The sequence below is a fragment of the Nipponia nippon genome, unplaced genomic scaffold (genome assembly GCF_047370975.1).
Source record: "Nipponia nippon isolate SJK-2023a ecotype South Korea unplaced genomic scaffold, ASM4737097v1 scaffold_32, whole genome shotgun sequence".
Classification (NCBI taxonomy): Eukaryota; Metazoa; Chordata; class Aves; order Pelecaniformes; family Threskiornithidae; genus Nipponia; species Nipponia nippon.
This window is the reverse complement of record NW_028262350.1, coordinates 3,560,844-3,583,153: the sequence shown is the minus strand read 5'-3', so window position 1 is coordinate 3,583,153 and position 22,310 is coordinate 3,560,844. Positions and strand designations below refer to the sequence as shown.

Here is a 22,310-nt window from a genome sequence, read left to right as displayed (position 1 = left end):
TTGCTTTACCAGCTGTTTGACTGTTAAATAATGTTGTTCGAAAGTTGCGGGTCCCTTGAGGGTAGCAGGCGGTGTATTCAAAGTGAAAGTGGGTTACTGATTCTGCAGAGTGAAGTGGTTTTAAGACCAAATAGCTTTGATAACTCAGAATAAGCCCCTTTGTTGTTTTTATTTGAAGTGGTACTGTGTTCATACAAAGTGGTTTATTATACAGAATATTCCTTAAATGAGCAGAGGTGAAATGATGGCAGGATATGGAAAGAGAATATTTCAACATTCAGTAAATGGGGGGGGGGGGGGTTAAAGCCTTCTTTTTATGACAAGTTCCCCCCCCCCCCCTTTTTTTTGCTGGCTATCTAGCAGCAGCATTCTGATAGCCTTCCTGATTTACTCATGCAGCTTGAGAGATGCTTAATATGCTGAGGAAATAATCGGGTATCATTTTCTACATGACATAGTGATTTTCTGAGCTTCTGAATAATTCATTAAAGTTTGTTAAAGGGAAAGCTAAACAGTGGATTTCATCATGCCCACAGCTTTCTAAGGGCCTTCGTGGGTATAGGGTTGTTAATTTTGGCTTGCAATCACAACCAGTTTATTTTATTATTTACTAGTTTTTCCATCAGAATATTACTTGTGATCACAAGCCAATGTTAACAGCCCATCTCCACGTATTGCCTGGCCCAGCTGGGTCTTGGCACTCGTCGTCCCGCCTCACCTCTGGAGCTGGGAAGCTGCGACCTGAGACCCTGCTGAGGATGGAGCGAGCGTGGAGCAGCGGGAATAGACCCCGCTGCTGCAGTGCTGTGAGTCTGTCTGCGGGTCACTCTGTCAGGCATCTTCAGGGCGCTTTTTGAGTGCCTTTGGAAATATTGGAGAACTGTTGAAGAATCTGTTTAATTAACTGTAAGCTGGTAATCAGACGACTGGTTATAGGTCAGTCACTTTCCCCAGCATCTCGCTTCACAAAGATTGTAGGGCAAGGTTCAGTCTTTTTTATTATTCAAACCACCGAGCCCGTTGGTAGGTTCATCTCCTGTTCAAAGGGGGAAATTTCTGGTGGAAGAGTAAATAGAAACTATAATCTATAAATTGTATCAAAACATGTTTGGATGGAAGTTACTGCATTTGTAGTGTGGAGAGTATTTTAACTCAGTACGATGTGGAAGGAAATTTATCATAAAACCCCATGTCTGTAATAGTGCTTTAGGTTGGTTGCTTTTTATTGTTGCTCCAAGAATACTAATAATAAAAATGGCCATCTGAGTCTGCGAAATCCAAGTGTTTTATACCTGTCTGCTGGACTTAGCCCAAGCTTATAGCCTCAAGGAAATTTTCAGACTCCGGTAGTGGGGATCCAATTTTCTTCATTCTTAGCTGCTCAATCCATCCATTTTCTGCTAGGGCCCTTCTCTGTCATGGGATGTCTCTTAGTCACTGTCCTTAATTCTCCTCTTCTGCACCCTCTAGTTGCAGGTTTAGTTCCGAATATGCTGTTTGGTTAGGGGTTACAATTTATTTCTGACTTGATTTGCACAGCCAAAAATCTTGGCTTGATGTTGCAATACTGCACTACCAAAACGTAATTGTCCTGGCAAAAAATAGATGCGAGAACTTGATTACTTGTATTCATTAGGGATCACGTGGCATTTTTTGCAAGAGGAAGTAACAGTGTCCTGGTCAAATTCCAACTTGGATAACTGCAAGTGAAATTTAGATGGACAAATGTAATATTGTTTGGCTACTGCACTGAGGAATAAGTAGCTGGGGGAAGGGATAATGAGACAAAAGAGTAACTGCCTTAAATCAAGAGGCTGTATGAGGGATCTCTGAGGTGGAAACAAGCAGGGGACATGGTGTTCTTAATCTGATTTAGTGCTGCAAGTCGAAAATGCCTCCATTGAAATTCTTCATGCATATCTATGTTAATGGAATGTTGTTCGGTATAATATGTCCTCTTTCTGGGTGAGGATGGGCTCCCTTTGGGAGATAGAGAAGGAGAAGAGGTATTTATTTCTGTGTAGGTATGCACCTTGTTTGATGGAGAGGTGTACAGGAGTAGAGCAGAGTCTTGGGGCCATCAGTGCTCCCGAGTGCCCAGGAGAAACGCAGATCAGCGTCTTGGCCCAGCATTGAGGCAGGTGGCGGTGATCTTTGGTGGGTGGAGAATCTTCATTTTGAAATGGACAGCATGCCTTGATTTCCATATCTCAGGAGTCTAGCACCAGGTGCACATATTTGCACCGAACTGCCAGTTTTGCTTGAGATAGTGCTATAGGACAGTCTACCCCCAGCAGATACAGCTCATAGATAATACACCCTGTGCTTTACCCCAGTTGTACAAACTCAAAACAAAAGGTTTTGCTGAAGACTTTAGTGATTTTTTTTTTAATTGACTTTGTTTTCTCTGTTGTCTCTTACAGATAAAATGTTCAACGGTTCGTTGGCAACTTTCTTCAGAACAATAATTACTACTGCTCTGCTCTTGCCATAATACCAGAATTCTGTGACCTACACATCAGTGCTAAACACCAGCAGAGAATCCTATTTTGTTCATCCTGTGTAGATGGAACAGGCATCGGTCTTGAGAGTCCATCCTGATGTAAAGCTGCTTACTTGGTTTTCTGGGATTAAAGGTGCTCAATGAATCGGGGCCCCCCAAATGAGTCAAACAGCCAATTCTTGCCAACAGTTGGTTGAAAACTGTGCCGCGCATGTAGCAGGGATGGCGCAAGAGGACAGTCACCGTGGTCAAGTGCCACCCACGTTTTATCATGGTGCCAGCCAGGAACTTGATCTGTCCACCAAAGTGTACAAGAGAGAGTCAGGAAGTCCTTACTCTGTGCTGGTGGACAGCAAAATGAGTAAACCACATCTCCATGAAAGAGAGGAGCAGCCATATTTCAGGGAGAACAGATCGGTAGGAGAGGTCCGGGCTGTGAAAGAAGACAGAGAAAACTCTGACGACTCTGAGGAGGAAGAAGAGGAGGAAGATGAAGTGACTTACAAAAGGGAGCAGATTATAGTAGAGGTAAACCTTAACAACCAAACATTAAATGTATCAAAAGGGGAGAAGGGTGTCCCCTCCCAGTCCAAAGAGACTGCTGTTCTTAAGACCAGCAGTGAGGAAGAGGAGGGTGACAGTGGGGAAGAGGCCACTGAAGACAGTAATGATGATGAGGAAAATGAGAGGCAGAAGAAAAAAGAGAAAAGAGTGGAAAAAGTTAGTGTTGCACAAAGGAGAACAAGGAGAGCTGCATCTGCTGCAGCAGCCACAACTTCCCCATCACCCAGAACTACAAGGGGTCGTAGAAAGAGTGTGGAGCCCCCCAAGCGTAAGAAGAAAGCTGCAAAGGAGCCCAAGGCACCTGTGCAGAAATCAAAGTGTGAAGAGAAGGAGACTTTAACCTGTGAGAAGTGCCCCAGGGTGTTTAACACACGCTGGTACCTGGAGAAGCACATGAACGTCACTCACAGGCGCATGCAGATCTGCGACAAATGTGGGAAGAAATTTGTTCTAGAAAGTGAGCTGTCCCTTCACCAGCAAACAGACTGTGAAAAAAATATCCAGGTAGGTTTGCTCACCTGCTTGCCAGATTTCCATACCTTCTGTCGTGCCCTGGATACAGCTAGCGGACACTTCAGAGGGGGAAATCTTTTGCACAGACCAGGTTCTGACCGAGACCTTGTCTCTACGTATCAACACTTTGGTGTCTTCCAAAAGAAGTAAATTGCAGGGAACAGAGTGTACAACTGACATCTGCTTTAGCAGAGTTACTCTAGTATTTAACTACGAGTTGGGGAAAACGCAAAACTACTTTAACAAATGTCAGACTCAAGAGTAACTGGCCTGAAAACAAGTGCATTTGCAGTGAAGTACTTTGACAGGATAAACCCTCCTTCTTCAGGTGCTGAGCACCTGCAGCTATCGCTAGCTTTAAAGTTCAAAGTGTTTCAGTGTCCTGAAACTCAGTCGCAGAGTGTGTCCAGGTAAGGTTTCAAGGGAGAACGGAATTTTGGCACTTCGCTGGTATTGGAATCGGAAATTTGTAAAATACCGGAGAGGCAAGCAGGTGAGAAGGAAACTAGTGAAGTCAGGGTTTGAACTTGTGTTGAAATGTACCTTTTTAAAATCCTACTGAGATAATTATGTACAAGTAATTTACAGTAGTGTTCGTGTATGCGTATGGAAGCGTATGAATTCAGCAAGTAAATCTGTTCACGAGCCTGCCCTTTTCCCACTGCAAAAAGCTCAGTAAATCTCACTGATAATATAAAGATCTCTGGTCTTTCTCACCAGAAGATTTGCAGCTTTTAATTTTATACAACAATGGAAGCCTGTGTTGTAATAGAACCATTTTAAAGTTTTAAGTTGTGGAAAGAGTTTCAGAGTTTCTGATTCATTTGTGGTTTGTACTTTGCTCATAGGCATCTATGTTCTCATGTAACTGGGGGCACTGTTGTTTTATCTGGCGATTCGAACATGCTTTTTTTGCCTTGTTAAACTAGGCAGTGTTGCCACCTACTTCTGAAATAATCCCACTGCCAGCACGAAGCAGCTTGAGTTCAATTTCTGTGGAGCTGAAATGTTGAGTGTTTGTAGAGCAACAAGTTTTTTTGTCTGTCCAGTGTGTTTTACCAGAAAGATTTAAGATTTTGTTTGTTTGTTTGCTTAAATGCTAAACTGAATCTGTATTCAATTCCCACTGTGTGGGAGACATGAAATATTTATTGCAATTTCTCTTTGCTGTAAGACTCAAATGCAGCTCTATATAACGCTATGCTATTTTTCCTTATGTTTCAGCTCATAGGAGGAAGACTGAAGGAAGGAGTATAAGATAAGATAATGAGCCTTGAGCATAGTTAGTAAAATGCACGAACATTTCAGTATGTCCTTGCGGTTTTTGAAATAAATACTTCAAAAGTTTAGTGTAGCAGAGAACATGTAAATGTAAGCAATGCCCTAGCATCCAGGTGGCTCACTCACAGCATAAAATCTTTTGAATTTAAACAGGAATTCATGAATAGTTTGTGCATGGTATAGAATGGAGAAGCATCCTGTAATCTGTGCACCCATATGCTTCTGAGGGGTTACACTCCTTTGTCCAAAAGTGATAGGAAAAGAAGAAATTGTAGAAATTGTGTTCTCTATCCAGTACCAGAAGAATCGGGTCCAGAAACTTTCCCAAATATTTCTAGTGCCAGAAGCACTGCTAGTCCTCTTCAAGTTCTCAGTATAAGCATATATTCAGCAATTATTTTTGTCTGTCCTGACATTTGGAATGTGTTTCACAGCTGCCTGCTAATTTGTTTTTATTACACTTGGCAAAAGGAGTAAGGGGATATGAAAGTTTTACATTAATGTAGGGTTTAATATGACAAGAGGGATATGGAGCTTTGTCTAGGAAAAAAAGTGTTTTCATTTTGTAAGTGGTGATTGAACTGATAAACATGGCTGGCTCCTCTCTATATTTTTTTCATCTAAGTGATGGAATATATCTGTTTTTCCAGGTAATCTCTTGTTTCCATCCTTTCAAAATTAGCGCTTTCACAGAATTTCTGTTGTCATCTTAGACTCTCTGTGTAGTAGCTCTCAGTATTAGTGAGAAAAAAACTACTTGCTGCTAATCATCAATTAAATTGTAGACTGACTGCTTCAAGGGCTTGCTTAACCTTAAATCAAAGGATTTTTCATCATTTCTGAGCATTGCTTTATTCTGTAGGGTTTTTTCCCCCCCAAAGACTACAGTTTGTTCCTGACATGCCTCCAAGGAGGTGCTTTTGGAGGCAGAGGCTCTCCTTGCAGTCAGCATGGTGCACGGTGTACCAGAGTTTCCAGGCCTGCAGAGACTGAAGCGCTGTGGAAGCAGCATAACTTGTCTATGCAGAGAAGAAACAACTCAAGTTGACAGAAGGCATGGTATTTGCTAGTTCTGCAGTGGACAGCATACAGCCCTTCTTACTTCGAGGGAAGGATGGGCAGAAAAATGGAGATGTACCAAAAACCCCAGGCACCCCAACAACTAAGAAAAACAATAACAAGCCACAGTTCCTTCCTCTTCACTTCAAAGATGAAAATTACTTGGTATCCTCACGTATGTGTCTGCTATCAAGTTTCACAACTAAGATTATTCTGGAATTCTCAAAATCGTACAAATATTTTTTTTATCAAGTCTTTAGCAAGAACTAACTGCTGGGAAAAAGAGATGCGTGAAAGCCTTTGGATCCTGCTCGTCGCTGACTTTCTGGACATTTCACAGTAGTTGTGGGAAGAGATTAAAACATTGTTTGTTTGCACGTGGTCATTTTAGATCTATAGTGCTACTGACAGATATAAATGAAGAGTCAGAACACGAAAGACGGAGGTGACAGCTTGCTTTGCTGTATGAACTGTGTACCAGACTCTCCGCATGGTCAAGAGCTGCAAGATGGAAGCTGTCTTCTATATAGAGCTATAAGGATGGGAGAGCTTTGACTAGTTCAGGGGCTGTTAGACCTGGAGTTTGAGGGGTCACAGTGCTCCTGTGGAAGACAGGGCTGGACACGCAGATGGGTTTAAGGCAACTTGGTGGCGTTGGCCTCCTCCACCTCTGTTGGCTTCTTCCCACACCAGGGGTTTGGATTCTTCCCGCAGCAGCAGCAGCATCAGTGCTTGTGAAGTTGTCTTCTCCGTGTTAGCTCCTTGAGGGCTGCATCCAGCTCTAGATGCTGTTGTGTTTCGGAAATCAGTTAGCGCAAGTGGCTGTGGTGTTCTTCAGGTGGCACCAAAATGCAGTGTGTTAACATCCTCTCTAATCCTGCTTGATCTGGCTTTTCTTAGTGTCATTGTTTCAAGTGTGAAACAGTAAATGTAAGCTGAAGTACAGTCTGAGACAGTATACAGCGTTTTGACTCGTTCTGGGCTTTTTGTCATGCGAGAGGAAGATACATGGCTTAACTCCACTTGAATCACTGAATCTTTCTAATTTAAACTTCCTTCTATTTATCCCATTCATTCAGTGCGTTTCCTGTAATAAATCATTCAAGAAGCTCTGGTCCCTCCATGAACATATCAAGATTGTCCACGGATACGCAGAAAAGAAATTCTCTTGTGAGATTTGCGAAAAAAAGTTCTACACCATGGCCCACGTGCGGAAACATATGGTTGGTGAGTTATTGATCGGCACTTCTGTTGGTTCTGCCTCATAATGTGTCATTGTGGTTCTTAACTTGTAATTGCTGTTTTGAGGAGGAAAATAATAAGGCAAATTCAGTTGTCTGAGCTTTATCCTTAGCAAAAAGTTCAAGTCTGTAGTACTGGGCAGCAAGCAGAATCTGTGTGTGTGTACATACGTGTATATGCTTACAAGCTGTTCAGTAATAATCATTTTCCTGCTCAGAGCTGGAGGAAAAAATTGGTTAAAGAACTGTTTGCATTTGAATGACCCTCTCTACTGTACTGTTGTGTTGCAGCACACACAAAGGACATGCCTTTTACATGTGAAACCTGTGGAAAATCATTCAAACGCAGTATGTCTCTCAAAGTCCATTCCCTACAGCATTCTGGAGAGAAACCTTTCAGATGTGAGGTGAGGCAGCAACTGTTAATATGTTTAGATACGGTAGCATAAGGTATAAAATCAGTAACACTGTCAGTAGGGAATGTAGGTGGAAACTGAATTGACTGACATGTAAATGAGGGGCAGTTTCATAAAAATTTGGGGACAGTTCTTCTCCACGTGGAGAGCACAGCAGGAGTGCACCTAGCAGCAGTTCAAACTGAGGTGTATTTGGTTTGCTTTTACTGCTGGCTGTCATGTTTTCCTCAATGAGTACACGCTACAGCAGGATTTGGATCCTAGTTTCCCTTGGTGCTCATAGCACAGCCTAATGCAAATTACGTTAATCCTCCCTGTCCTGCCCAGGAACTTGAAACAGGCAGAAGTGGCCACAGTGAAAATAAACAAATTACTGCTTGATTTTCACTTGTGGGAAAAACTATTGTCCTCGCTGCAAACTGTTACCTCCTTAACATCTAAGAGAGTGCTCTGAATTTGCAGTAGAGTATCTCACTGATGCATTCATGTGTGTTTGCAATTGTAATTTTATGCCTGCCCTCGGCAAGGATACGGTATGGGACAGACTTACCCAGTCATATGTCTGGGGCAGATAATGTCTCAGTCATCTGATGGGGATGCTTGTGGGTATCACATGGTGGAGGCAGAGGGGGTGCAGAGCCCTTCCTCTTTCCAGGGCAGGTCTGGTGGCTCACCCTGTCCGTGAAGTGGGGCACAGCTCCAGCCAGACACGTAGGAGTAATGGCGTAGTGCAGCCAGAGTAGTCTTGGGGGACAAGACTCGTAGGGAAAGAAGTTACCTCATACGAATAAATAATAGCTGGAAAACAGACTGGCTTGCTGAAAAACAAGCCTGCCATAGAGCTGCTGTTGGTTTTGCTGTGTGAGCAGAGTCCTCTAGTGGAGGCACGCCGTAGTCCAGCAGAGATCGCTGGCAAAGCTGCAAAAATGATACCTTAAGCCAACAGAGGCACTTTTCTGTTGGCATAACCGTGTCTCTGCCAGGCTTTTGCCAACAGCTACGTCAGCTAAAGGTTGTGACTGTTCCACACTCCTTGCCAAGGCTCTTGTGCCAGCAGACCTTTTAGTACAGACCAAATTCTACTCTTGCTAAATAATTTAAATCCTGCGTTTGTGTGAGGGTCTGCGTGTGTACTAGTTCAGGTATTCTTTACTCCTTCACTAGTACATTGGAGTGCTGTCCTGTGACTGCCTTGCTTCCTGACGTGTGGTGCCTGAATATCATGGGTTGCTGTTTTTCTGTTGCAGAACTGTGATGAGAGGTTTCAGTACAAGTACCAGCTGCGTTCCCACATGAGCATCCACATTGGGCACAAACAGTTCATGTGCCAGTGGTGTGGCAAAGACTTCAACATGAAACAGTACTTTGATGAGCACATGAAAACACACACTGGTAAGGCCTTATCAAAGAAAAGCACGAGTACCTCTGGGACAAAAACTTTCCTATGCTTCCAGCTGTATTCCCTTTCTTGGAATTTGGGATCAAAACTGTTACCCAACCTAGAAATCAGACAGGAAAGGTTAATATATTAACTTGCTTTTAAATCTGTCTGTAGTCCTGTGATTCACTGTGGGGGAAAATGAGAGGTTAGGCTTACTTCCTTGTTATTTTGGTCTGAAGGAACCCCTTGCCAAAGCGTTTTAAAAGATTGTCTCGTGCATCAAAATCCAAAGGTGAGAGAGGATTTCATAAAGACTGAGGACTTCTGTGGAACAGCTGTCTCTCTGTTTGCTGAAGGTAGCAGTCACAGTAGCTTTTGTAGGACACAGTTTGTTTGCGTAAGTATGCTGAAGTAAGTATTAGCAGATGTTCTGTGCCGAACTGATTGCGGTATCTGCATTCGGCAGGAGAGAAGCCCTTTATCTGTGAAATCTGTGGGAAGAGCTTCACCAGCCGCCCAAACATGAAGAGACATCGCAGAACTCACACAGGGGAGAAGCCCTACCCATGTGATGTGTGTGGCCAGCGATTTCGCTTCTCCAACATGCTCAAGGCACACAAGGAGAAGTGCTTCCGTGTTACCAGCCCCGTCAATGTGTCAACTGCTGTCCAGATCCCACTGTCCACGACTTCTGCCACCACAGTCCCTGCTGTAGTGAACGCACCCACCACCCCAACTCCACCTATCAACCTGAACCCAGTGAGCACACTTCCTCCACGCCCTATTCCCCACCCGTATTCACACCTTCACCTACATGCTCATCCTCACCATCCACATCACCTCCCGGTCCCCCCGGTTCCTCATTTACCCCCTCCTCCAGCTCTTTTTAAGAGTGAGCCTTTAAATCACAGAGGCCAGAGTGAGGACAACTTTCTGCGACACCTGGCAGAAAAAAACAGTTCAGCACAGCACCACTAACATCTTTGCTTCCTGCCAGCTATTTTCCCATTTTATGCACATGGAAACATGCCCTCCTGGAAGTACAGAGGGTTAGTTGGCGAGGATCTGTGTCTTTCTCTTAGCCCCAGCAGATGGTCCTAATTTTTCCTTTGAATCAGTTAACAAACAAGGAAATCCTCTTTTGGATCAGCAGTGCTCATTTGAACCTGGGAACCAACAGGACTTGAACCCAATTTGCTTGCGTTTTACTGGTGACTTTTCTAAATTTCAGATACTGAGACTTGTGGAATTTTATAATTTCATATCAGCTGATGAGGTATGCTTGCTTTTATATCCTGGACTTCTCCTCAAAGAGGAGATAGGCCTGGTTTTCTTTGTACTAATCGGAAAGGCTGTGAGATTAATACAGAGCATTAATTGTATCACTGTGTATCGTAATGGATTCTTTTCAGCTTTTGGTGCCGGCTATGGAGTGAGCCAGCCACGTATCACAGTATATTTGAGCATTATAAAGAAAGACAAAAAAATTTCTTGTTTGTGTAGCTCTCCTAACACACTCTTTATTTTACTACAGAAATTATTTTAGAGTTTTTTGTATAGACCTATTTAGTAGTCTGTTTCTAAAATGAAATGTATTTCAATAAGCGGTGTAATTTTTTCAGTGTAGCTGGACCTATGTTGTATAATAGATAAATTTTTATAATCATCAAAATGTGATTCTTAAAAGATGCATATAGCTTCTATAGTTAAAGTTATTCTTACAACCATACAACTTAAAAGGTGCTTCAGAGAAGAAAGGAACCCAAGAGGTCTCTGGAAAGGTTGCCTCAAAAGCGATGTTGATTTCAGAACTTTACGTAATTTATTTTAGTAGGGTTTTTTTGGTTGTCCTTTTTTTTTTTTTTTTTTTTAACCTTACGTTTCCCTTTTCACAGTTTCTCTTAAGCTTTTTGGACAAGGACGTTGGGATACCGTATTCCTGCTCCACAGGTTTTCTTTAGTTCAGTTGGAGTGAGGTATGAGATGGGTTAGAAGGGGAGCCCCTTACACGCAGGGACCCGCGAGTTTGGGAACAGAGGGTCACAAGAGAATGAGAGATCTGACAGCAGAGAGGGAATCAAGTATCTCAAGTCAGCCAAGCATCTTTTCTCTTTACACAGGAGAGCCGGTTTCAATGGCTTTTCATGGTATGATTTAAGCTGGGGATCATATCAAATGCTGCTCTTCAGGTTGCTTTTTGGAATTCTGGGAGTTGTTAGGAGAGGGGAATTAAGTGAGATCATAAATGTGGTGTTTCTGACTGGTTGATTGTAAGAGTGAGAAGAGAAGTTTGAATGAGACAATGGTGTTTCAGTTGCATTGTTAAGAAAATGCTGATAGCACTGTATGTACCGTGTGAAGCTCTACCCCATAAATGTAATGTGCATAAAATTATGGGATGATTTCTAGGGGTCGTAGTCATACTTTTGGCAAATCTAAGTTTTACAGTTGTAGGATAGGAAACTTTGAATTGTAGGCATGTCACTGTTTCATAATCCTGGGAGGCAGTGAGGGGGAAATGACAAGTTAGTGCAGGGATGGTGGGCTGGAATGCCAAATGTATCTGTTTTAACCAGTGAGTAGCTGTTATTTTTTCAGGTTTGTATTTCTCTTCAACTAAAACTAAATATAGCAGCATTATGCAATCTAGGAACTTGTTGCCACCTTCACTGAGGACAGAGGCCCAAGACAATGTACTGTAAGTCCTCTTTTCCTTAAAATTCCTACTCTTCTGTGCTGCTTTTTAAATTAAATCCCGCCAAACTATACATCCAGAGATCCTCGTAGGCAGATGTCGAACTTACTATTCTGCTTGGTAATGAACTGGGGTTTTGTGGCTAATGGGATTAATTTTTTTTCAAGATAGCAGAAATGGTGGAAATTCTTCCTAGCATTACTTCCTCAAGGTTAATGCTGTTAAGCACTGTGTTTTGAAACACCATGTCCTGTGTCTGTTGAGAACTAGCTCCTTAGTTGATGTTTTTCACCATTTTCTACCACCTAATCATTAATGTTGGGGTTTTTTTCTTAACAAGCATAGGAAACTTTAGGAACCAGAAAGGGCAGTTTTGGCCCAACAAACCTACTCATTTTTGACTGAGCTGAAACCCCTTCCAGCATTTCTGAAAAATAAAACAATGTTTTTTCAATGCTTTCTCTATAATATTTATATACACCCTCTTACCTTCTAGAAGAAAAAGCCAGTTATGAAAGTGAATTTACACTCATGATTATGACTGTTGTATTTACTGTGGCTGGTCCGCCCCAGAGGTTCTATGCATTCCATGTCACATTTGCAACCTACATTTCTGTTGTGCCACTATTTTATGGTCAGGCCTGTTATTAAATGATTTTTAAATGCTAAAAAATTCTTGGTAAATCAATTGTATTCCAGTTTTGCAAAATGATTTTCTTCTCAATAAATTTACAGTATTAGGCTGCTATTCAGAATTCTAAAATCTGGGACAGTTTTTTTCTATTATTTAGTTCATAGCAATGATACGCTTTGTATTTTTTCCTTCCGAGACTTATGAACTTACTTTCTGTGGAAGATGATTAAACTATCTAACCCGCTTAACAGTCTGCCATAATGTGACATGATGTCAACAGATTCTCCTCATTATCTGGGACAAACGTATCGAAAGCTGACATATTGGTCTAAAAGGGTTGCAATGTGATACCTTATAAAGGGCATATTTCAGCAAGAAAAGGAAAATGGGCATGACAAAAGGCAGGAGGTTCAAGGTTGAGATTTGCTGTGGCTTCTCACTTCTGCTTAAATTTGCATCGGCATGCACACCTACAGAGGTTGTGCAACCCTGAGGAATGTATTCAAGTGTGTTCACTACGTTCTGCTTATGTTGACAAACTAAGCATAATGTTTGGTATCAGCTTTACTGTATTTAGTAAGTTTGGGGTTGGTTTGTGTTGCTAAAAGGCTTCCTTCAAGAAGAGCAAAGGCAAATTATACCAGCTTTGGGTTTGGTTTGAATGTTTCTGTAAAGTGGAACTAAGGTCTGAACATCCTACAGCCTAAGGCAAAGTTTTACTGAATTTTTAACATTACATTTTTAAGGGGGGAAATTCAAGAGAATTAACACGCGATCGGGAGGTCAGCATTCTAAGATGAGCGGTTTAAAGGACAGCATCTTTTCTGGAGAAGTTTAAACTGCTAGTCCACCGGACAGTGCCTTATCCATACTAAAGGCATTAGCTGTGTCAACTTGTTTGTTCAGTGTATTATCTCAGACTAACTTATCTTTCTGGATAAAGGTGTGGTGATTTGTTTTGTATTGTCATGCCTGTCTGCATTATTGACTCTCCTATTTACAAAGCTCAGATACTTCTTGGATGGCCTAATTTGTATTGCTGCGCACATCAAAAGTTACTGTCGCCCATCTGGTATTCCCTACCAAATCTTAATTTATGGACTTCTGAAAGAGTCCTTTAAGCTGAATTTAGGCTTTTATCACTGGGAAATTAGTTCGTATCTCAACGATGCAGTCCACCTGGATGTTTTTGTCTTTGCCCTGTTCTGTCTCTTGAGCATGTAATAGCTCGTTTCAATTTATGGAAGAGAGGAGGAGGTAGAGCTCAGGGTACGCAAAAAGACGGTGCTTCCCTTTGCCACTTTTAGTCAGTTTTAGCCAAGTAAGTGACAGACCAAGTTTACCTCTGAGCTGAAAAGATTAGTATTTTTGTAATATATTTAATTTGTGGCCTATTTCTTTGCATTATAATGACCAATGGTGTGACTGTCAGTGGGGTCGAGTACCATTTTTTAGGAGTTTGAGAGAGACACTTGCGCAGGGCTGTTTCTGTTCATGCAAAGACAGTGTTGTGTTGTGTTGACGCTTTTTGGTTTGATTATTACTTGCGGAGTATGTAGGTAATGTGCCTTTGAGAATATGATAAAACAATATGCAACTTGCAGTGAGGCACTCAAGAACACTAATGTCAAACTTTTCACTCTTGGGACTTGAGCTCAGGGTCGTAAAATGTTTCCATGATGATTTTATGGTTTCGTATTTCTATTGACTAACAGTATTTAAAAAAACAAACAAACACAATGTATAGCTCAACAAGACTTTTTTTACCCGCTAGTAAGGAACATTTCACTTGTAAATAGAATATGGATCAAGTTTCTGGTTTTAGTGTTGGTTTTGGTCTTTAAACCTGGGAGACATGGCTACCTGAGAGATGATGGAGGTGAATTAAATAAACGCTTGCCCATTTTCATGACAAAGTGAACTGGCAGTTTTTCCAACTATTATGTACCTACGATTAAGATATCGTAGAATCATAGGATATCTCAAGTTGGAAGGGACCCTTAAGGATCATCGAGTCCAACTCCCTGCTCCTCACAGGACTACCTAAAACTAAACCATATGACTAAGAGCGTCGTCCAGATGCTCCTTGAACTCTGACAGCCCTGGGGCTGTGACCACTTCCCTGGGGAGCCCGTTCCAGTGACCAACCGCCCTCTCAGTGAAGACTTCTCCTAATGTCCAATGTGAGTGATTCTTAATGGAAAACATGACTTTATTCTTACATCTTACCTGCTTCTGAACTTTGAGCTATACTGGTTTTCAGGAGTGACTATAAAAGCTCTTCAGATCTCTGTCCTTACAGTCTGATGATGTTATTTTTCAATGGGCATATTTTTTTTGTGGGGTTGTTCGGTTTGGGTTGTTTTTTTTTTTTTGGTTGGCATAATATGTAGCGCTGAGCATAAGACTTCTGTAGAGTTCGAGCTTGGATGTGATCTTCTGCATCCTGGTTAAAAAAGCATAGAATGGAGGTATGTGTTCTTGTTAGAACCAATAGCCACATGTCTTTGAAGGGTGATTATTTTTATGTTAAAGACAGTGAGACTGGCAGTACATATTCTACTGACTAACGATAGATAACCTTATCATGCACTACTTTAACAATTTGGAATTGCCATTTGACTTTTCAGAAATGAACATCATTAGCTACAACCTCATCAGCTGGGAACTGATAAATACCATACCTCTCTAGTCTATATAGTAAATCTTCAAGTATTTCAAAAGTAGAAGAAAGGTACATTGAAAATTAATGACTATGAGATAGTTTCACTCTTTCACAGTTTAAATTTGAAAGCAGAAGTGTCACTGTGCAAGTTTTGACACAGGCATTAAGATTTAAAGTCGTTCATAGCACATCACTTGCCAGCCTCCATCAAATGAATTTGCCTTGTGCCATAACAGTTATTTACTCGTTTCTTGAAAACATTTTGGTACTATTTCACCATTTGTTTTCTTTTGTAGAATGCTCTTTCCTGTGAATTCACAGGGAGTGTTCTCTTCAAAGGGTGCAGGTGGGGAAGAAGGAATACTCATTTTCCCAGGGCTCGCGTGCATGTGAATGAAACTTGGTAATTTTTTGTGGAGATTTAAGGGTGTTCAAAACTGGAATTAAATTCAAATTAGTAACTTTCACTGTTTTAGCAGACAGAAGAAGGCAATTTTTGAAGTAATCTGGCACTAGTAAGTGGTATTGTCGTGCTGGCTTTGAAAGGTATAGATTAATTAATTCTTATATTTTTATTTTAGCACATTGATCATGCTAAAAATAAATTGCATAATGTATTGTCCATATATTGGAGATGTGGCAGAAGAATTAAAATCCACCCTTAAAGAGAGAAAAGTTCAAAAGAAAGGCAAGCATTTGCATTTCCTATAGACACTAGGAAAAAAGTCTACCTTAGGGTTCACAGATGTCCTTAATAAAGATTTTTATCCTGGCAGTAGTAAGATAATTTTGCAGGTTTTAAGCTTTTAATAAAATTCTGAATAAGAAATGAGAATTACATTAATTTCGTTACTGCTTTCCAACCCACCAAGATAATTTCTGCCTGAGTTGACCTGTTCAAATTTATTCTAATGCCTAAGAAAAAGTTTGTTGTGGATCGCAGGGGGGTGCCCTCTGATCTCAGAAATAATCAGTGCTTTTTGGGGACAATGCCGCATTCTTCTGTCTCGTTAGCTGTGCCTTTTTAAATGGGGATAAAGATTGGAGAGGGATTTAGTGGTTTGGATTTTTTTTTTTATTATTCTCCATTTTTAAAATGAGCCTGTCCCTGTATTTTTTTGAAATAAATCCTCTTGCTTTCTTGATCTGTTGCTGCTTTTACAGATTGGAATTAGCAAATATCTTCTGATGAAACGTCTTTGTATATTGGGAATAGCTGCCTTTGCACTGAGTCATGGCCTACATGTATGTACAGAGCGGGTATATTTTGCAATGTAGGCCATCTCTTTGTGTACTGAGAACTTACGTACACAAGCACTGTCATCAAAGGAGGCTTCCCGAGAACAGCAGTTGGTCTAGATGTTTTCAGTCTGTCTTTTATTTCATCATATTGCTAAATATTTCTTTCACCCATGTCTTACTGGTCCCTCTAATTTAGCATGAAAATGGGTATGTGTGATATGTGCCTGCATTTATAATTCTTATGCTGTTTTCCATGGTCTAAGGCTCTTCACCGTGTAGGGCAGCATAAGAGCCTTATAATGCACAGTTTAACCACCTTTGAAAGCGAGAAATTATATAAAACTTTCCACCAAGAAGGAAACACAGCTTTTGTTTGAATTCCCTTTCCTGAAAAACCTGTCAAACTCCTGGGCAGAGTGCGGAAGCAGACTAAAAGTCCTCTGTTGAAGTGATCTATTAATTATTATCTTTCCCTTGGAGAACTCTGAACAGGGTTATTACTGTTTATTTTAATCAACCTGTACAGAAGTAGCATATTTCCCTTAGATATTTTTAATCTTGTTTCTGCACAGAGGAGAAATTGGTAATCAGCAGATCAGTTGAGGATGTCTTTCCAAGAAACTACACATCTGACTTTTCCTGAACTGGGTGCCTGGTTTCCCAAAGGGTCATTGAAGCCTTTTAAGCTGAATTGAGCAGTTACAGAGTCTTGGCGTAAAGGTTAGTAGGGAAACACCTCTGCCCTCTCAGGGACAGTAGGATTGATTGATTTTTCCGATATGCCACTGAACTAATGTGCTTTCCTAGGATTAAGAAGAGGCATTGAGGGCAAGAATGAAAATCTGATGAGCCATTTAAAGATATGCACGCACGTAGTCTGTTCAGAGTCACTGCTGTTAAAATGATTACCCCTAAAGAGAAGCCAGTTATTGATCCTGCTGGACAGGTATACCAAGTTCGTTACAAGTACAGGAATAAATCATGGTACGTCACTGAGTAATACTGCTGCTTTGGGGGGATTTTTTTTTTGTTCATGTATCACTTAAAAACAAACAGGAGAAATACAAAGATTTGATGGGAATTCTTGTCTGTAGGAAAGCAGGAGGTTCTTCAGGTGAGCTGCGAGAGAATTACGTTTTCTTCCTGGTTTAGAGTGAAAGGTATAGGCATGAAACCATCATAAGAGCAGAGGTTTTGTTTCTCCTTGCTGTTTACCATGGTCCAGCTGGAAAAAGTGGCTAGCAGGCAGCGTTCAGAAAGCCATTTGGGTATTTCCAAACAATTGGAGTCTGTCTCAGGGTTTTTTTTCCCTAACAGATGGCAATTTAAAAAACAAACTTAATTTCTTAAAATAAAAGTTTTAAGGAGTGCTGCTTCACTCCGGCTGACTTGCTGCTGACAGCCCTAACGCCGAGAGGGATTTGGTGGTGGTGCACCTTTCATTCTTTGGCCTGTAATTCCTAAATCAGTTGTGGAAAGATTTTGGAGATGGGGGGGGGGGGGGGGGGGCGTGTTTGTTTTTTGTTTTTTTAATGCAGCAGTAACAAATTAGTAAAATGTCTTGAGTAGCATGGGAAGGTTATGAAAATGAGTTGTTGCTCCATTCGAAAGTCCTGACTTAGCATGTTTCTCAGAAATGCATAGTAATGATTTTTCCCTACATGAAAAGTTGCATAACATATTAAAAGAAGGGGGAAGGATGGGCATGTAGGGACCTAAAATTTTTAGACTTTCCACTTTCTCTTGAACCCCTATTGGAGTATTAACTATAATTCATTTCTAATGAGAGCTGATACTAGCAAGAAGTAAAAGTTAACAAAAAAAATTAACAAAAGGAAGTCAGGAGAAAGCTGCAGCAAATAGACCCCAAGTAGCCAAACTGCTGACAGCCCCCCGCCACCAGTAACACTGAACTGAAAAAAGTAACGAGGATCTGTAGTTGTTGCTTGTATCGGACTTCTTGCTTATTTGACCTGAACAAAAGCGAGTGTGTTATGGCTAAGTGCTGTTTCTGTTTACAATCTTAATTTTGCAATTTCATCTTCAGATTGCCTCAGCTCTGTTTAGCCTGTAGTCTGAGAAGAATAATCAAGGGGCAACCGATAGTGGAACATAACTTTGTCCTTCTCAGTCATTCACGTGTGCTGCTACTATGTGCTGCACGTTCGAGGGGGATACGCGAGTTAAAAACGATGGGATGTCGTGTTCGTGTCTGTGAATTGCGAGACGCAAAATAATTCTGCAACCATGCATTGGCACATCTGAGAGCTTGCAAAACGAAAGACTGAGACAGCGTATTACAAAAGTTTCCAGTTTTGCTTTTCAAATACGAATTCAGCCTTCCTTCTTCCCTAACTTGATGCAGGGCAATGAATTGAAGTGTTGTTCGCGTACTTTCCCCTATAAAATATTGATATGCTTTCATCTCCATGCTTAAAACTTTCAGCCTCCCTCCTGCATCCTGTGAGAATTACTTAGTACCTTTACCAGGAGGACAACTTTCTCGATAAGCTTTGATAAAACTAGGAAGTTTATTAGAAAAGAACTGTTGTAAAAGAGAACTTCCTATGTAAGGGTTTCCAGTGGGGGTTACTTGTGTGCCTACTTGAGCAGCCCATGTGATTAAATGTAGTGTTTTACTCTCCGATGAGTAAACATCCCTGTTCTGCAGATGTGGAACTGCGAGACCTGCCTGCCATTAGGTAAGCGAGGGACAGCTGGGGTTGGAGCTCTGTGCTGTTGCTGATCCAGACTGCTGCCCTAACCACAGGATCACCATTTCCCTTTTCAGTTCTTTTTAGATTTTCTACATAATTTCCTCTCTAAGGTTTTTCAGACAGTGGATAGTGTGTATTATAATAAAGGAGATAAGAATCAGTCGCCTCTTACTTTGTGGTTATATTGAAGCTACTACGTACAAGCAAAAAGCCGTGAACACGAAAAATAGTGATTGGGAAATCTTGCTCATGTCACGATGTGTTTCTGGTTGCTTAAGCTAAGCAGGGAACAGAACATAGCCAGTGTTTCAACTGGAGATGTCTCAGAATAATGATACATAAAATTAGTTCAGACTGAAAAATGATTCCTTCCAAGTCAGCCCAAGCACGAAGGTGTCAGCTTTCTGTTAAGTCTTAGGTATCATTAATAGTCCAAAGGTCTTATGACACTTAAGATTAAAGCCTGCGTCCTGTTCAAACTCTGGTTTGCTAACTGTGCTCTGATTCTTAGGTAACCCCTGTGATTTCAGCAGGTTAAGGTATCCTGCACCTGCCTTTCACAGAACGGTTTCTGGAGGGTGCTAAAAGAAAATGTGTCGCATGTCAACAGAGAGGTTGAATTTGATATTAGCTGCAGGATGACCTAGTTCCCAGGGGCTCGAAGGAGAGCCAGCACGGTGAGAAAGGAGAGCGTCCAGGAGGCACGTTATCTAACTGCCCCTTCTATTTGCAGGTTTGTAATGGCGAATGATTCATCGGCCGTCACCAAGGAAACCAGGGAGTGTGTCAGAATATACTACTTTGCCCAGAGTCAGAGTTTGTGCCCTTTTCTTTTAGAAATCATATATTTAGTAGTTTAGGGTTGTTAATTCATAGGAAAATTCCTGCTGGGCCCGAAATGTTGTCTCGTGTTCTGTGAAAATTAAAGCTTTTTGTTACTACAGAAAACAACTGGATTTTATTATACAGTCTCGTGGATTTTAACTCACTTATTTTAGGCATATATTCTCATTGATTACAGTAATCCACTCTGCCCACTGTTTAAAAAAAATACAGAAATAATGCTAGATTGTCACAGAAGATAACTTCAGTGGTTTAAATTAATTTAAGCTAATGTAACTTGTGATACATTATGTTGCTGTCAGAGCTCTTGGCTTTTCCCATCCCACAGAGAAATCATTCCCCAGAGGGTCGCGATTTAATCTACATCCTTTCTGTTGAGGAGGCGACAGATCTGCAGGAGGAACAGTTTGTGGAGGATTAGCCAGGAGGTGGCGGTGGAGCGGATCGCTGCCTGCTTCTCGAAGCAGCAAATGAAGTGGATAAAGGAAGGCAGCTTGCTCCTCTGACGGTATCGGTGTTGGAATCTGTGCATGAAGGAACTTACTGAATTAGGAAACACTTCCAATTTGCGGCTTGTTTCTAATTAATTGGTAACGTCCCTGATCCCTCAAATTTTCACATTGCTTAAGTTGTATTTCCCTAACTAGAGCCACTGAACCCTGTCAGTCGGTGTTGCAGTTGCAGTGACTCTTCCTTGTGGCTTTTGCCAGCAGAATTGTTGGAGCTTGTTTATGAACTGTGCTGAGACAGAGCCCGGAGAGTTTTGTTATCGAGTATTTTCTAAATATGCTCAGGAGCTTGAGGCTGCAGTGAGAGATTTGTCACCTCTGTCAGTCTCTTTAGAAAGCGTTGTGATGATTGGTGTCAGTTGTTATATTGGATGACTGGCAAGGAGTAGGAGGATTTTTAGGCTTGGTTTATGACAAAGCAGAGAGAGATTGAACGTACTTCCATGCGAAAGAACAGGATTTCCAGCGGAATGAGTGCGGTGTGTTTTACAAAGTGGGCTGCAGTTACGGAGAGCATCGTCTTGCTCTGCTCACCAGCACGGTGGTGTGAGAGCAGCCGGGGCGGCCGATACCACTGGGCTGTAGGGTGCGGAGATAGTTGGCATTATCTGTGCGTCTCTTGTGCCACTTCAGCAGAAGCTTATCCCACCTGATAAAAAGCCCTATCTTGTTGCCTATGTTTCCTGATTTCTACGTGTTATATAGAACAGAACATAAAAAATAATTTGACTCCTGATGGGTAGTGACCTAACCACTCCTCTAGCGAGTCCTTGTTTCTTCCATAGTGACTTTTAGCATTAAATACAAAACTGAAGCCCGTGTCAACAGGAAAAACTTAGGGAGACCTCAGCTCAGACCGGTGTAGCCCGCACTGAGCAAAGTTGGCCACTTTTTTTTTTTTTTGTCGAGTGTCCCGACTGCTGCACTGGGGGGGACTCGCAGAAGGAGATGGATGGGAAGGTCACCCCACCTGGGGAAGGGAAATGAATGGAGTTTGCTGTCTTGTTGCTTGTTAGTTCTTGAGGTTTTTCATGATATTGACCATATAAATATTATTCGGCCACCGAAAATGTATTGCTATGAAAGAAATACTGTGTGTTAGAGAACGCTGTGTTGAGGAGATGGCACGAGGTGACCAGCTATAATTGGCGTTTCCTTATCCATGTGCCTTGAAGACTGAGCTACAGGGATTGGCTCCCCTTGTGAGTAAAGGACAGCTTCAGTTTTACTCTGAGCTTCCCCAAAATATGCCCGTGACCATGGGCACCAGCGCGAGGAAGTCTAACACAGGCGGCCAGATTGATTTCATAGGGGTTACCGAAGTAGTCTTAACCCAGCTGCTTTTGTATGCTGCAGGATGGAAATAAAGCGAGGGGAGGACGGGACAGACAGACAGACAGCTACGTGGACATTGTGGGCTTAGGGTTGCTTCTGTGCTGATGCAATCCACTTGTTGGTGAAAAAACAGGAGGACAAACTTGGTGTGTATTTCTTGTAGCGCGGGGATGTTACACCCATTGTGGGGAAGCCGTGTGTTCAGAAGAGGGTTGCCTGTCTATTCAGGGGTTGCCAGGAGCCAGGTCAGCCCAACCCAACGCAGAAAGCGCTGTCCTCGCTTGCTCTCCGGGGTTCTTAACAGTGGAAAATCACTGGGATACAGGATCACCCTTGCCAAACTCCTCCGTCTGTGATGTTTCTGGAATGATCTTTGCCCCGCTGCCTTTCAGTGGGAAGGAGACAGGAGGCAGCGGAGAATTTGCCCTTTTGAGTTTCCCACTTGCCTTATACCCACTGACAAATGGCCTGGACGCGGTCTCCTCTTTAACAGGAGCCGGTGTGACTCCAAAGGGGGGGGGAACCCACGCCGTGCAGAGAAAACAGGGTGTGCTCTGCATCAAAAAGCCAGAATGTCTCAGACTAAATAGACGATAAAATATTTCCTTGATAACCAGGGTGGTTTCTCAGGAGCGGCCGGTGACTGCAGGCAGCTATCAGTATGTAAAGGTCGGTGTCCTTTAGCAACCGGGAGCAAGGGCTGTTGAGAAAG

General features: G+C 41.9%; 1 protein-coding gene across 4 annotated transcripts in view; it reads left to right on the top strand.

Moving 5' to 3' along the window:
• Positions 1–17,140, top strand: part of ZNF652 (zinc finger protein 652) — a 38,314-nt gene extending 21,174 nt beyond the window's left edge. For 3 of the 4 annotated variants that reach the window (XM_087769809.1, XM_087769810.1, XM_087769811.1), the window contains exons 2-6: positions 2,424–3,571; positions 7,000–7,147; positions 7,453–7,568; positions 8,825–8,969; positions 9,425–10,448. In XM_087769809.1, the coding sequence (XP_087625935.1) occupies positions 2,663–3,571; positions 7,000–7,147; positions 7,453–7,568; positions 8,825–8,969; positions 9,425–9,936 (1,830 nt within the window). In that variant the 5' untranslated portion in view covers positions 2,424–2,662 and the 3' untranslated portion in view covers positions 9,937–10,448. Of the gene's footprint in view, positions 1–2,423; positions 3,572–6,999; positions 7,148–7,452; positions 7,569–8,824; positions 8,970–9,424; positions 10,449–10,853 lie in introns of those variants that run through there. The other variant, XR_015707408.1, reaches the window with a different exon arrangement.
• The last annotated feature ends 5,170 nt before the right edge of the window (positions 17,141–22,310 follow it).